A 15,059-nucleotide genomic window follows, 5' to 3' on the forward strand; every position below is an offset into this window, starting at 1 on the left:
TTGTTGATTATATACATTTTACAACAGTGTCAGGGTTTACAAATAGTATTGATTAGTAAACATAGGAAGATTGATTTTTAAATATTGATATTTTATTTGCTCATGGACATGAAAGGATTTATCACCTGTTAAATTAATATGTATCAGTATATCAAATGAGATCCTATTTGCTAAATATGATTCTTTTAGGGTTTGTGCATTTGTTTTCAGTTATCTTTGGCTATTTGTAACTATACTAGAAGTTTGTATGTGCCAATTTTTTAGTGTGCTACCCTTGGTTAGAGGGCCAGATTGTGCCCTATAGTTTGAAGAATATATGCTATACTTTGTTGATCATTATCAAGATATCAGGCTTTACCATATTGGAATTAGGATGTGAAAGAAGCTTTAAACAAATGGATAGTGTTGTTCACATGACCCAGGTCAATTAGGGATGCCCAGAATAAAGAAAGAAATTCTGAAAACATGTCATACCATTTTACTGGCAAGCCAATGTTTTAATAAATTGGAATGTATAGCCAGATAGAAAATACACAGTATTTTGTTCATATAGTGACGATATACACAACTGATCCACAAACTTGGCCGAATGGCCCTTCATAAGGACGCGCTCCTGTAAGAAGATTCGGTTACCGAAGGGCGGGCTAACAGCTCAACACCATCGAGGAAATAATGTGGACTACTGCGCACAACGTGAAGACGCACAGCAGGAATAAGATCATCTGCACTCTATATTAGCTTTATTAGATCATGTAATTATCCAATGGACAAAATGATCCACTTTTACGCATAGCAATTAATGTGACAATCGGATCATTTTCAACCGTCCCATCGGTCATGCATTTTTTAGAAACCCATAGAGAATCGAGTTTCGCCCGTGGGAACAACTCGGACACCTGAGTCACAAGCGTGAACGTGTGAATGTACGTTAAGTTGTAGCGTGCCAGCGGAGTTGAGTGAGCACGGAACAGGACACGCGAAGCGCGCGCGACTATGGCCGCGGTGCCACCGACCTTTGGCTTCACGCAGGAGCAAGTAGCGTGTGTGTGCGAAGTGCTGCAGCAGGGAGGGAGCATCGAGCGCCTTGGCCGCTTCTTATGGTCGCTGCCCGCCTGCGAGCACCTGCACAAGAACGAGTCCGTGCTCAAAGCAAAGGCCGTGGTGGCTTTCCACCGAGGGAACTTTCGCGAACTCTACAAGGTGCTGGAGAGCCACCAGTTCTCGCCGCATAACCACGCCAAGCTGCAGCAGCTGTGGCTCAAGGCGCACTATATCGAAGCAGAGAAGCTGCGCGGGAGACCGCTTGGTGCTGTGGGCAAGTACCGGGTGCGCAGGAAATTCCCGCTTCCGCGCACAATCTGGGATGGCGAGGAGACGAGCTATTGCTTCAAAGAGAAAAGTCGCTGCGTACTTAAAGAATGGTACTCCCATAATCCTTATCCCTCACCGAGAGAGAAACGCGAGCTGGCCGAGGCCACAGGGCTCACAACCACGCAGGTCAGCAACTGGTTTAAGAACCGCAGGCAGAGAGACCGCGCCGCTGAGGCCAAGGAGAGGTAACGTTCTCCTTATATTTTGTGTCACTTACAAGCTCTCACAGGCTTTAAAAGCGTCTCAATTTTTGTGTTATATTTAAATACCTGTTAAACTTTCACATAAAAATATTTCGTCATATTCATCCTTTCTTTTTACATTATTGAAGATCTTACCCTAAATTGTATTTTTTGCGCAATGCAGTAGAAAAATCATTTTGATATCTATAGGGCATGACTTTTAGTTCAACTTGAACTAAACTGTCTTTTTCTATCACAGAAAACTCTACTGTAAGTCTTCATTTCTATGTGGCGTAGTTCGGATTATAGGTGTTTTTTTTTTTTTTTTTTTTTACAATCTAGAGACTAGAGACATCTTTGTTTCTTAAAAAGACTTGTATACTTTTTCAACTGAAAAGTAAGCTTATTCTATTGGCAGTAATTTAGACAGTAAACATTACAATTCATCATAATGGGGTTGATTTACTGGAGTTCTTTCATCCTCCAAATGAAGTGACATGGACACGAATTAATCCAACTAGTTAAACTAGTTTAACTGACACTAACTATGTGCCTCTTGCAAGTATCAGAAACGTGCTTGAGGCTGCTGCAAAGGTGTAATTGAATTTGTTGTAAGTCGAACCCAGGGGAACTCAGACTGATCCCTCTTATTTAGAGATCTGCTAAGTCATGCTCTAAAAGGACAGTCTCACACTTCCAGGATACAGTACATCATCCAGTCTCAGACATTCAAATGATCACCACTAGCAATATCCACATTTCCTCAGTTGATTATCAGAAGGCAGGTTAGCAGGTTTATAAGTGTTTTTATAGTACAAACAAGTTGAAAATGAACTTAAAAATATGAAATCATCATGATCATCATCATCATCATCATCATCAACCCAGTATCAGCAACAACAAAATACTACTACTACTACTACTACTACTACTACTACTACTAATAATAATAATAATAATAATAATAATAATAATAATAATAATAATAATAATAATAATAATAATACTGTTTTATTGAATATCCCGTTAGTTTGGGCTGTAATTTACATTTATTTTAGATTAGTTTATTTACATAACAAATTAAGGTACGAATTTAGCTGAAAAGGGATCTATTATTTGAGGGATGAAAACACCACATATGTTTTGTTTGAACTGCTTATTTAATGAACCATTTATCTGCTCCTCAGGGAAAACGAGGGCGCAAATCAGAACGGGCACAACACACTGCCGTCTCAAATGACCGAGAGCAAATCTCAGTGCGAGAGCTCAGACGACGATAAATCTCCACCAGGGACCCCAGATCACCCATCCATGAGTCCTGCTCTGCTTCTGCCCACCAGTTCAGGCCTGCCACCACTGCACAGCTTTGCGCCCCCGGCCGGACCCAGCGCCTCCGATACACATCATTCTCATGCTCATCTTCATCACCCTCACCCTCATCAGCAGCACAGCCACCATGAGCAGCAGCATCTATCTATGCACGACGCTCTCCTCAACCCCATGGCGGCCAGCCTTGTGGAGCTTGGCTCCTAACAATTTTGACGGTGTTACAGCGCCTAATCCATGCGTAAAAAGACCAGTTAACTCCTGAAACCAAAGAAGACGAAGACAACCATGCATTACTTTCCCAACAGTTAAACTGAAATACGGTTTGTTGCCGGACTATTTTCACTGAAAATGTTATGTGTTGGGACACCGTGTAGTCTTACAAAACCAATATATGATTTTCAAAAAAGACCAAAGAGCGAAGGGCGACATTCATCTTGTTTGTGCCTTACAGGCAAGAAGAAGAGGTACACCTTCAATATTAAGCTTACGTGATAAGTCATTATAAATCATCTGATAGTTTTTGATATATCTTGCTATACATGAATAAAATATACAACTATTGACTAAAAACTATACTGACTGGAGTTGTCTTTTTACACTAATGATATGATACATAGCTACAGTGAATCTGATATCCACAAGCGTGCACAAGACAGGGAACATTTTTAAAGTTAAAAAGAAAACACATGCACGTGATTCCCACAGTTTTAACCATATAAATCAGTTTCCCAACATTTCGGTGATAAGTATATATTTTTTAGGTTAAGGTCCCAAGGACCTCCTTCAACCAAACCATTTATTATAGCTTATTGCTGAGAAATGGAGCTGCGTCACTAAATTATAAAGAATATCATTATGTTCCTACAGGTAATAAACGCTTTAAACGATTTATAAAGTATGAATGCAAAAAAAAAAAAAAGTATTGAATATCAGATTTATTTTCCAGCATTCTACCAAGAAGATCCACTACGCGTCATGGGTTGCAACTGGATCCTCTAGAAATGGCTGAAACGCCCAGCTGAACATAAATAAACACTGTATACATTCATTCTAAACTGATAAATCCTCACAAATTACGACTTACGATAATATAAACATTGCTACAGTCTGAGGGTTAACAGAGTCTGTAGTGAAGAACAGAGACTGGATTGACTGGATTACAGCTGCATAGATCTACAGATTAACTCTGATTCATAAGTAAGTCATGTTAATATAAAAATACACAACTTTCGAAAGGGTTGTTTTAAGAGTCTGTTTTCTTAGACATGAAGGAGAAAGCACTACTTATAATCAGTTTTGAAAAAAAAATATTATATATTAATATATATTAATATATATTAATATATTTTATTATATAAATTTTTCTTTATAACTTTTGACAGGTTGGAGTGTAAATAAAGACATTTGTTAGACGTATAATGATAATGGATAGAATAAACAACATTAAACTACATCCATAATCTAATCGTTACCATTCTAAAATTGTGATTATACTGCCATCTAGAGTTTTTATGTCCCATATCTAATGGACATAAAGTACTTCATTTTGTAATGACAAAAAAACGGTCAAAAGTTACATAATAATAATAATAATAATAATAATAATAATAATAATAATAATAATAATAATAATAATAATAATAATAATAATAGACAGGTAGTTTAGTGAGGGTTTATAATGCCATAACCTTTGCTGGAGGTGAATGTACAGTACTGTCGGTCTATTTGAGGAAGCGTCTTTTATATTAATGCTCTCAGGCATTTTCAGTTTCTGCAGGTTTCTGGGACTTTTTGTATAAATTTGGCTGAAGTTCATTAACAGGGCAAGGCATCAGTGCAGCAGGTAGAGTTACTGCATCATAGCTCCAGGTGCAACGGTTTACAGATGTTGGTACTGACTGTGTGGAGGTTCACATTTTCTTCTTGCCCCTATGGGTTTCCCCTGGCTCTTCCACCTCTTAAATGTGCCAGAGAGTGGAAGTTTAATATGCCTGTGCAACGACAGGGCATCCCAATCACCTCCCACTATCATCAAATGCATGTAAATCAGCAAAGACTTGTTTGGTGTCCAATGATTGCTTCTTTATTTTAACACTAGAGCTACATGGCTGACAAATAATAGAGGTCTATTACTACACAATCTTGGTTGTAGACAACACAACTTTGGTCTGTCACTCAAGAAAAATGTGTGTACTTGTTTATTTTTTGTAATGAGGACTCTTACCCCAAATAATTTCTGTAAATATTTGTCTCACAGTGCATCTTGTTCTTCTGTAATCTAAACATTTCATCTTTTAACTGAATGGAATACTATTAGTGCAGCTCCTTGATATAAAAAGAAACATATGCATTGACTTTCTAATTTATAAAATGGATATTTGAGATAAGACCGAATGACCTGTGGGTGCTGTTTGAACCTAGTACATATATTTTGGTAACTTAAGGCTTGGTGATGATGTATTTATAAGCAAGAATTACATAATTTAATTAAAAATTGATTAATGACTATTTAAAAGAATATATTTGAATGTAGGTATCAGGTTAAAAGATTCAAATACATTATTAATGGTAAAGCATTAATAATTCAAGCTTCCTTATTTATTATTAATAATATTATTAATACCAGTTTTATTTATGAACAAATTATTTCTCAGCAGACTTTAACACTAGTCTGAGAAACCCTCTGCAATTTCAACAGTTCCCAACTGATCCCAGATGAGCTGTAGCATCTCTATAAACTGATGTTTGACATCAAAGTATAATGCAATAAAAGAATGAAAAAGTGTAAATGTACTTAATTTATCCATCTTTTTTGTGCATTTATCTTTTAGTAGACTAAATAACCTTTTATTGTTTTCCAATAAAATGCTTAGAACCAATTTGTTTCTAGCGATCCATGCATAATTAGTGAGCTTGATGCGAGGACATAGACTACTCAGTAAGACATGGTAGCTCAACAGTAATCAATGTACATTTATATAAACAAGTGTAAATTGAGCAGATAAAAAGGTGAGGAATCAAAGCATGACAATATGCAGTTATGCACTTATTTTTTACAATCTTTTTTGCTATTTAACTATATTTTATGTTGACAAAAAAATAGAATCTAGATGGTCACATTTCTAAATTTAGTAGTATTATTAAGATTTCAGGTGTATTTCAGGATTCACAGACCTGTGCTACATAAATGTACCCCTTCAGACCAGCAGGTGCCAGTATAGCAATGTCAAAATGTTCAGATTCTTGTTAGAGCAAAATAACTTGTGCACTGTGCCCTGTTTCTCTGTGGCTTAGCATATATGCCTTCTACTTGGAATACACTATTTGGTTAACAGAATGTGGGCATCTGACCATCACATTTGACACAGCAACTTTTTCACCTCCCATTTTAGATTTAGTTCCCCTTTGCTGTTATAATAACCTTCACTCACCTGGGAAGGTTTTCCAGTTCAATCCAAACAGTGTTCAGAGTTGAGGTCAGCACTTTGTGCAGGACAGTTCTTCCATACCAACCCTGACAAAGCATGTCTTGATGGAACTCAATTTGTGCACAGGGTCATTGTCAAGTTTGTTTCTTTAGTTCAAGTGAAGGGAAATCTTAAATCTACAACATGAAAAGAGATTTAACATAATTGTGTCCTTTCCAAATTTGGGCAATTGAAGAACCACATGGGGGGCACGGTGGCTTAGTGGTTAGCACATTTGCCTCACACCTCCAGGGTTGGGGGTTTGATTCCTGTCTCCGGCTTTTGTGTGTGGAGTTTACATGTTCTCCCCGTGCCTTGGGGGTTTCCTCCCCCGGTCCAAAGACATGCATGGTAGGTTGATTGGCAAATTGTCCGTAGTGTGTATGTGAGTAAATGAGTGTGTGTGTGACCTGCGATGGGTTGGCACTCTGTCCAGGGTGTATCCTGCCTTGATGCCTGATGATGCCTGAGGTAGAAAATGAATGAATGAAGAACCACATGTGGGTGTGATGATCATCAAATAAACTTTTATCTGAACATCATCATTGTTTAACTGAACATCATTTAATTTCTGGGCAAAAAAAATTTAAACAAAACTTATTTTAAGATATTGTAATGGAAATGCTTGATAGAAATAACATGGTTTAATTTATGTGACAGAATATAAGGGCTGTGGTCAGCATTAAACAGGAAGTTGATCCCAAAAGGCTTGAGGTAAGAAAATTACATATGCTGTAGTATGCTGTAAAATTGTCATGACTAATATACCACACATATTTCTAATGTATATGTGCAAGATGTACAAAAAAGGCATAAAGTTTCTTCAACTTGTGTATAAATGGTTGCAATTTTAAAAAAAATGTAAATGTTGGTTTGGTGACATGATTTTGTAGTTTGGCACCACCATAAAATACAACAACTGGAGAAAGGAAAAAAACAGCCAATGTTGGATTTTGTGCTTTAAATGGTATTTTTATGAAACATTCAAAGAAACAGAGCAATATAAGAAATACAGAATGTTATTTAGGCCTGCAAGTATTTATGCAGAGATTTTGTAAACATTTTACTTAATTCATTTTAGACTGACTTTGTTTATAACACGTTATACTGCTACAGCAAGAAATTATTTAGAATTTATTCCATATCTTATAGTAGTTTTGTACAGTTTTTAATACATATAACAATATTTTCTAAAATTCAATATGAATAGATTATTATTATTTTTTTTAAAAACTGTACAAAACTACTTTCTATCTTTCTATCCCTGCTATTCCTGTCATTGCTGCAATAAATGAAGTAAATCTACTGCATTCATACAATATTAAAATAAACTGATGATTATGTATAGCAATATTTATACATATTTTTTTTAAAATAAATTGTATTTATAATTGAAATTTTATAGTCAAGGCCCACACTAATGAAAATTTGTCACAATCGTCATTAAAAATCTTCCCAATTTTTTTTATTAAAAAAGATTTTTACAAAAGATTAAGCCACATGTCTTTATAATATAATGTAATATTTTTCTTCACATGTAAATGGTCAACACCTTGAGCATTTCAGAAGTGTATGATGGGTAATAATGGCAAGCAAGCTGAGAACAAGAAAAAAGACTGAAATTTTAAATCTATGCCAATATAATAGTTACATACATCTGAGTCATAAAGCATGACTTGGGGATGTGTAACAAACAATGATCACGGTAAATCTTTAGCTGTTCACACTCCTCTATTCTGATAAACAACAAAATACTGCACTTCTACATGTTCACCACACGATGGAGACAAAACCACGTGATTTATACCCCATGTTCGCTTCGACTATCATGACATCCTATGTGAAGTTATAATCCCATAATCACGTTTATAGTCTTCATATGATGTATTTGTAGTGGAATGATTTCACAAAAATCTAAATAATTAGTGGTTATCCGGATCTGTGTGTGATTAAAGACCTTCATTACACGGACGAATTGAAGATTCGGAGATTAGAACTAAAATATTTTACAAATGGCTTTGGTTATAATTCTATGATTTTGTTATAATTCTAGTGGTTAACAGTTTTTTTTTTCCTGATTTGTGTGTGATTAAAGCCTTTCATTATACGGACGGATTGAAGTTTAGGAGATTAGAACTAAAATATTTGACCAATTAGAACTAAAAATTTTTACAAATGGCTTTGGTTATAAATCTATTTATTCAGAAACGTTGAAATGAACAAAGAGGCCATAGAAATACAGACTGCTCCACAGTCAGACATTTTTTTCTATTCCTAAGAAATGAACAATATAAAATATAATCTCATAGGTCAACACGATTCATTAACTTTCCCAGGTAAATAAAAAAGAGGCAACCTTGCAGTCACCACGCCACTTATGCGCCTGACAATACGTCTACACCAACACGGATATGCTTAAGAGTATATGTATGTATATGAATATGCAGCATATGTAAATATTATTCTATAGGCTAAACAAGAGAGTGTCTAATTTTGTACTCTCTACAGCTGAATCCAACAGAGTAATCAAGAGTTGTTTTTCATATGCATATGTAAATGTAAAGTATAAATTCAGTATCTGTGATAGTATTTCCCTAAATATCAACGTGCCCATAAACAACGGATGAAAATGTCACATTTATGACACATTTATGCCATGAACACTGATGCTGATTCCAGTGTATTCATACCATGTTATAAATAAAGTACAACTCCCTGATAGAAAATCACTTTTTTTCCAGTATCACTTTTTTTTTTTTTTTTAGATATTTTCCCTATATGTGATTATGTGAGTAATATGCGATCACATGAAAAAAAAAAAAAAAAAACCAACAACAACTGGTCATTCATTGAATTATGTGCTGAAATACCCATTCGCGTTAACACAAGTAAACACGTGACATCATGCGAATAATCGATTATAGATGGACAATTATATTAGTCGATATCAGTAGAGGGGATTTTATAAACAGAAAAAGATGAGTCCTTTATGCATTATCATACTCATCTAGTCGGCTCAGTGTTTAGTTTAGTTAGTGGTGAGTCAAAATGCCTAGTAGGATTTACTCAGAGTTTGAGACCTGTTTGTGTTGGAGCAAGCAGCAGTGAGTGTAGGGCAGTGAATACAGAGCAGTGAGTGCAGGTCAAGCGGAACTGCCGCGTGAATAAACACCAAGGGAAGTTGTGTTCAAAAGGGGGAAACAGGACAGAAAATCTATGCACGGAATAAAAGACAGCACTCCTGTACGAAAGGCGATAAGAAATGATCAAGACCTTTCTCTTTTTTCATTGAGACTTTGGTGATGGGACAGAAATTCTAGCTCTGATTCTATTGCTATTTGTTCCATAAATGACATATTAATGTCAAACGATTTTAAACGTTAATGAAAACTTTTATATAATTACTTTCATATATAAGTAGAAGTAGTAGTATAACATATAAGGTGTGTGTGTGTGTGTGTGTGTGTGTGTGTGTGTGTGTGTGTGTGTGTGTGTGTGTGTGTGTGTGTGTGTGTGTTTCTAAAAAACAATTTAAGGAAAATGAGAACTTATCTTTTTCTCTTGATTAGTGAACTGTATAGTTAGCTGTTAAGCCAGCGGCAAAATTGCTCTTGCACTGCACAGAACCTCACATACATCTAAAATTAATATCCTGTAATAATAATAATAATAATAATAATAATAATAATAATAATAATAATAATAATAATAATAATATGAAGAAGAAAAAAGAAGAATACAGCTTGTATGTAGAGTTATAACAGAAATATTTCGATCTAAATGTTTTGATTACAGAAATGTCCATATCATCATCCGGACTTCACGCAAATATCATAGAAATTATAATATTATAAAAATGAATCTAACGATATAACTATGATTTTTTTTCTTATTTTATTGAACTGATTTTGTTTCATTCTTTACAAGCCATTAGTGTAAACTTATTTCTCGCACTGTATAAACTTAGATTTTAGGACAACTCACCATTCAATACAACCACAAACAAATAGGCTATATTTATAATATTAAATTATATTTATTTGCATAAAAGTGACCCATAACACTGCGTTTTCAGAGCCATTAACCCATTTACAGTATAAAAACGAACAAATGAGCAGATATTAAAAATCTCAAAGCACTTTACAGACACTTTGACTCTTAAGGACACAAAATAAGGAAAGATGCTTTAGGATGTTGTGATTGCATTATTATACAAGCATATCTAGTACCTAGACCAAAGAGGGAAAAAAACGTACACTGATAATTCAATATAAAATCTCGAGTTAAACTCAAACTTTGAACATCTGCTGTCAAGCCAAAGGAGGCTTAAAGGTGCTTTTGACTTCCACGATTGTCTGATAAATACAAAACTCAAACAGTCCGCTTTGCGGGGGTACAGGAGCAGAAAAGAGGTAAAATGGCGTCTTTATACAATTCATCCTCCTAGTGCTTTTCCATAACCGTCCAGAAATATTCACAAATGACCATGCAAAAGGGAGATGAAATAAAGAGCGTCTGTCCACTGAAGCGCTGGAAAAACTGCATGCTTTTCTCCATTTGACAAACAACAGCAAAGGCCAAAATGGCCGCTACCCACGCTGTCAGTTTTTCAGGGTTTTTTTTTAGTCATTTAATTACAGGTCCAAATTTCCCCAGGTTTTAAACGCTGTTGTGTCATACGTCGAAGTCCGAGTCGCTGTCGGTGACGGAGAGCACAGTGCCGGGGTCAGGACGCTCGCCGCTGCACACGCTCGCACTGCTTGGGGAGGCGGAGGCGCGCTGCGCGCACCCGGGACCCGAGACAGAGCGAAGAGCGCTTTGAGCCAGTGCATGCTGCTGCAGCCTGCAACAAACATCAAAGGAATTGATATTTATTCATATACATCTTTATTTTATTTTCATTTATTCATATACAAGACAATATTAATCATTGATAGGTTACTGTAGTTTACATACAGTATATTATTAAAGCAATAATTATAATAGACGACTTTTACCCTGACTACAATTGTGCAAATTGTATTGTGTAAATTCAGCAACTATCAACATTATTCGCTTTAATATAGCCACAACATACACTTTATACTTTTCTGAGAGATAACCTGACTGATTGATGTCTAACTGTTGATGTCTGACACGAGAATTATTAAATTAAATGAAATAGATTTAAATATATATATCCAGTATTCTTTCTTATTTATGATATAGTTTTCTATTCTGCCGAAAAGGGGCAAAATATAAACATTACTATTTATAACATAATAATAATAATAATAATAATAATAATAATAATAATAATAATAATAATAATAATAAATAGCAAAGTTCTTGCGATGATTTTCAGATACTTTTATATTTAGAACTTTCTTTAAAGTTGACATTAATCCCAAACACAATTCACATGATATTTAATGATAATTAGTGTTAAATAAAAGACTTCATGTGACTATACTATACTTTACGTTTTCAGATACATTTTCAATTTTATTTGCCTTGTCACCAGGAAAACCGGTGGGATGGATGAGTGAGATGTATAATAGAATATAGAATATATCCTGACTCTTTTGGTAACAACTCTTTCTTACTTTATGTTTGCCTAATGAAATACTGACCTGTTTTTGGCGGCGGCAGCTCTGTCTCGTTGCCGTCGGTTTTTAAACCAGTTGCCCACCTGGGTAGGGGTGAGTCCGGTGGCCTGCGCCAGCTCGCGTTTCTTGCTAGGGTTGGGGTACGGGTCCTGCAGGTACCACTCCCGCAGAAGGCCGCGCGTGCGCTCCTTAAAGCAGTGCGTCTTCTGCTCGCCATCCCAAATGGTTCGTGGTAGTGGAAACTTCTTGCGCACACGGTATTTATCGACGGGTCCGAGTGGGCGTCCGCGCAACTTCTCGGCCTCCTGGTAGTGGGCTTCGAGCCACATGGCCTGCAGCTTGCCATGAGATTCCTTGGTGAACTTGTGATTCTCCAAGATGTGGTAGAGCTCACGGAAGCTTCCCGTGTGGTAGGCGACTACGGCGCGTGCTCGTTGGATGGCTTCGTGTTTGTTGATGGCATCGCATGCGCCTGGCGCCACCGGTAGGGACCAAAGGAAACGGCCGAGGCGCTCAATGTCACCCGTCTCCTCCAGGGTTTCGCATACGCTGGCCACCTGCTCGGCCGTGAAGCTCAATGTAGGTAGCTGGAACATGGCCGGATCGTCCGGGGACCTTGGGCGAGGGAGACTGGCCGCTAAGAGCAGAGGGCGATCCACAAAGTTCGGGAGGAACAGGTGAGAGGGGTAAAGCTCTAACGGAGACCTGAAAACCATGGAGCGACCGGCCGAGGACAGACGAACAAGAAAGAAAGAAAGAAAGAAAGGATGCAAGGTTAACAACTCGCCGTTTCTGCAGTTTTCGCCGTTCTACTGCTCGGCCGCGTAAAGTCTGAAATGTCTACCCTTAATCAGACTCAAGTGTAACGTTGAAACATTTTGTTTCGCTTTTCTATTGGTCTTCCTGGTGTCGTGCTGTGGTTGTCATGGCAGCCCCTGCCAATCACTGTCAAGCAGTGCCAGTCTTTAGCCTCCACAGCTTTTGGCCCCGCTCGACGCGCCAATCAGAAGCCACCGCTCTTCCGTTTACGCGGCGCGAGGCACAAGAGCGTAGGGGGGAGAGGGACTGTATTATTTTAGTATCACACTGGTGAAGAAAGCGAAGCGATGCACTTCAAGGTGTCTGGTGAAGCCTGAATGGTTGTTTGAACAGAAAGTAAAATAAATTGTGCTGTTAGATGAGTTACTAGATATATTTAAGATAAAATATCCTGGCCTGTGTTAACTCCAAATAAAATCGTATCAAGTTTCGAAATACTGACCAGACTGGAAAAAAAATATTTATTTACAAGGGTCGTTGGTCAGAAAACCACAATCCTTCATTATTATTATTATTATTTTCCAACTTAACCTGCAGAAATGTCACGCACATTATGCACGACCAAATGCCTCCAGGACATCAATTGAGAATTCTATAATCTATAAGTATGGCAGTAAATATCTAAACATAAATTTAAATTAAAGTTTCCAACGACTGAGACAAGATCGGATTGCCAAACCTGAGTTAAATAGCATTCTTTTACATGGCCCTTTTTGTTTGCACAAAGCGTGTAATTAATGCTACAAACAAGTGAATTCACTTGGCCTAATTGTCTGTTTATCCTGAGGCTTAGCGCCTAATGGCCTTCTCCCCAATCGGAGACGCCTCTCACGGCCAAAGCAACGTCATATATACACATTAACCATTTATATTTACTCTTAGATGGGAAGTAACACTGAAGGAATTGCTAAAATAATTTCCCGTTAAATAAAATTGGAATGTGCAAAATAGTTGCATGGCTAATGTGAGATTTAGTAGTTTAAAATGCACAGGTGTTGACATGATAATCGCAGTAAACAGAAGCACTAATCTTGCACCCCGTAGGTAAGTAATGAGGCTGCTTTTGTCTATCAGGATTAGTTAACTGGGAGAATGTCCTGTTTATTGCGAACACAGGGCTCTGTTTACGTACAGAAAACGTGTTTGGAGGGGCACAAATACACAAATATTTGAGTAAGAACCTTCTGACTCTATCTGCCTAACTAGCTATGTAAATAAAAAATGCATGGCTATGCAAGGTCTCTTTTAATTATTGTACGTATCATTAATATTGCAGTAAGCTAAAAATAACTTATGTTGTATGCATTTATTTTTGTATTTGTACTTAATGCGTTTATTTCTCTCATGATTTAGTACATTGGTGATTTTTCACACACAAGCTCACAAATGATTTGAAAGTTGTAGGGGAAAAATCGCAAAGTATTTATCTGCAACACAGAATATGAGCATGACATGCAATAATTTAATAGTCTAATTACGAAGAAATTAAACATGTAAATAAAAATCTTAAAATAAAAGAGAATATTTGGGTACCGAAGACAGCTAAGAGAAATGGCTACAGAATTTCAAATCAAAAGAAATCAAAACAAAACTAAACTATGTTGCCATAAAAAAGTATCATAAAACTATGAATCATATTACTATTATTTTTATAATATATTTTATAATAATAATATAATATAATATTTTATGATAATAATAATAATAATAATAATAAATTATTGATATTATTATTATTATTATTATTATTATTATTATTATTAATATTATTGTTGTTGTTGTTGTTGTTGTTGTTGTTGTTATCTCATAATGCTAAATCTTCTTTGACTGACGGCAGACGTTTAAAAAATAGGTTCAGCTATAATACGATGAGTCAATCCTTTATTAGATGAGAGGGGAGTTTCGGAAGTGAACAGAGTGAACGGACCTCCGCACACACGAATGAGCTGCAGCTGTCGAAGAGGATCCTCGTTTGGGGCGCAGTTTGCTTCACTAGCTCAATGAAAGGGACACAAACACACACACACACGCGCACGCACGCACACACACACGCACACACACACGCACACACACACGCACACACACACACACACACACACACACACGCACACGCACACGCACCTTCAGCAATGTGCAACAGGTCGCTCTCGCATCCGAATTGTCAGGCTGAGGTTTAGGCTCTGTGCCTTTTTCGCAGGTAAGTAACCATTCCAAAATCATCCGGACACAGAACAGCATCTCAGTGTACAATGAACATTTACTATAATTGAAACAGTTCAATTAAAGACATTTTATGCAATTGT

General features: G+C 36.6%; 2 protein-coding genes across 3 annotated transcripts; one reads left to right on the forward strand and one right to left on the reverse strand.

Annotated features, from left to right (window-relative positions):
* The first annotated feature begins 668 nt into the window (after positions 1-668).
* Positions 669-3,426, forward strand: six2b (SIX homeobox 2b). Its single transcript, XM_027163144.2, has 2 exons — positions 669-1,556; positions 2,741-3,426. The coding sequence occupies exons 1-2, from the start codon at positions 994-996 to the stop codon at positions 3,084-3,086; spliced, it is 909 nt and encodes a 302-aa protein (XP_027018945.1). The 5' UTR covers positions 669-993; the 3' UTR covers positions 3,087-3,426.
* Positions 3,427-10,361: 6,935 nt separating this feature from the next.
* Positions 10,362-13,498, reverse strand: six3b (SIX homeobox 3b). Of its 2 annotated transcripts, none has more exons than XM_027163078.2 (3): positions 13,307-13,498; positions 11,962-12,642; positions 10,362-11,192 (listed from the first exon to the last, which is right to left on the reverse strand). In XM_027163078.2, coding segments are annotated over exons 1-3 (852 nt in total). In that variant the 5' UTR covers positions 13,309-13,498; the 3' UTR covers positions 10,362-11,023. The 2 variants fall into 2 exon arrangements, with proteins under 2 accessions (XP_027018879.1, XP_027018876.1); XM_027163075.2 differs by having other exon boundaries at positions 11,962-13,069; positions 13,307-13,490.
* Positions 13,499-15,059: the final 1,561 nt, after the last annotated feature.

This window comes from Tachysurus fulvidraco, chromosome 8, assembly GCF_022655615.1.
Source record: "Tachysurus fulvidraco isolate hzauxx_2018 chromosome 8, HZAU_PFXX_2.0, whole genome shotgun sequence".
In the NCBI taxonomy this organism is placed as follows: Eukaryota; Metazoa; Chordata; class Actinopteri; order Siluriformes; family Bagridae; genus Tachysurus; species Tachysurus fulvidraco.

Bases quoted from the DNA above. Each gene is read 5' to 3' on its own strand.
- six2b (XM_027163144.2), top strand. From the start codon at position 994: ATGGCCGCGGTGCCACCGACCTTTGGCTTCACGCAGGAGCAAGTAGCG. The intron at 1,557-2,740 runs GTAACGTTCTCC...TCTGCTCCTCAG, and splicing joins GCCGCTGAGGCCAAGGAGAG to GGAAAACGAGGGCGCAAATC.
- six3b (XM_027163075.2), bottom strand. From the start codon at position 12,653: ATGGTTTTCAGGTCTCCGTTAGAGCTTTACCCCTCTCACCTGTTCCTC. The intron at 11,193-11,961 runs GTCAGTATTTCA...TGTTTGTTGCAG, and splicing joins GCTGCCGCCGCCAAAAACAG to GCTGCAGCAGCATGCACTGG.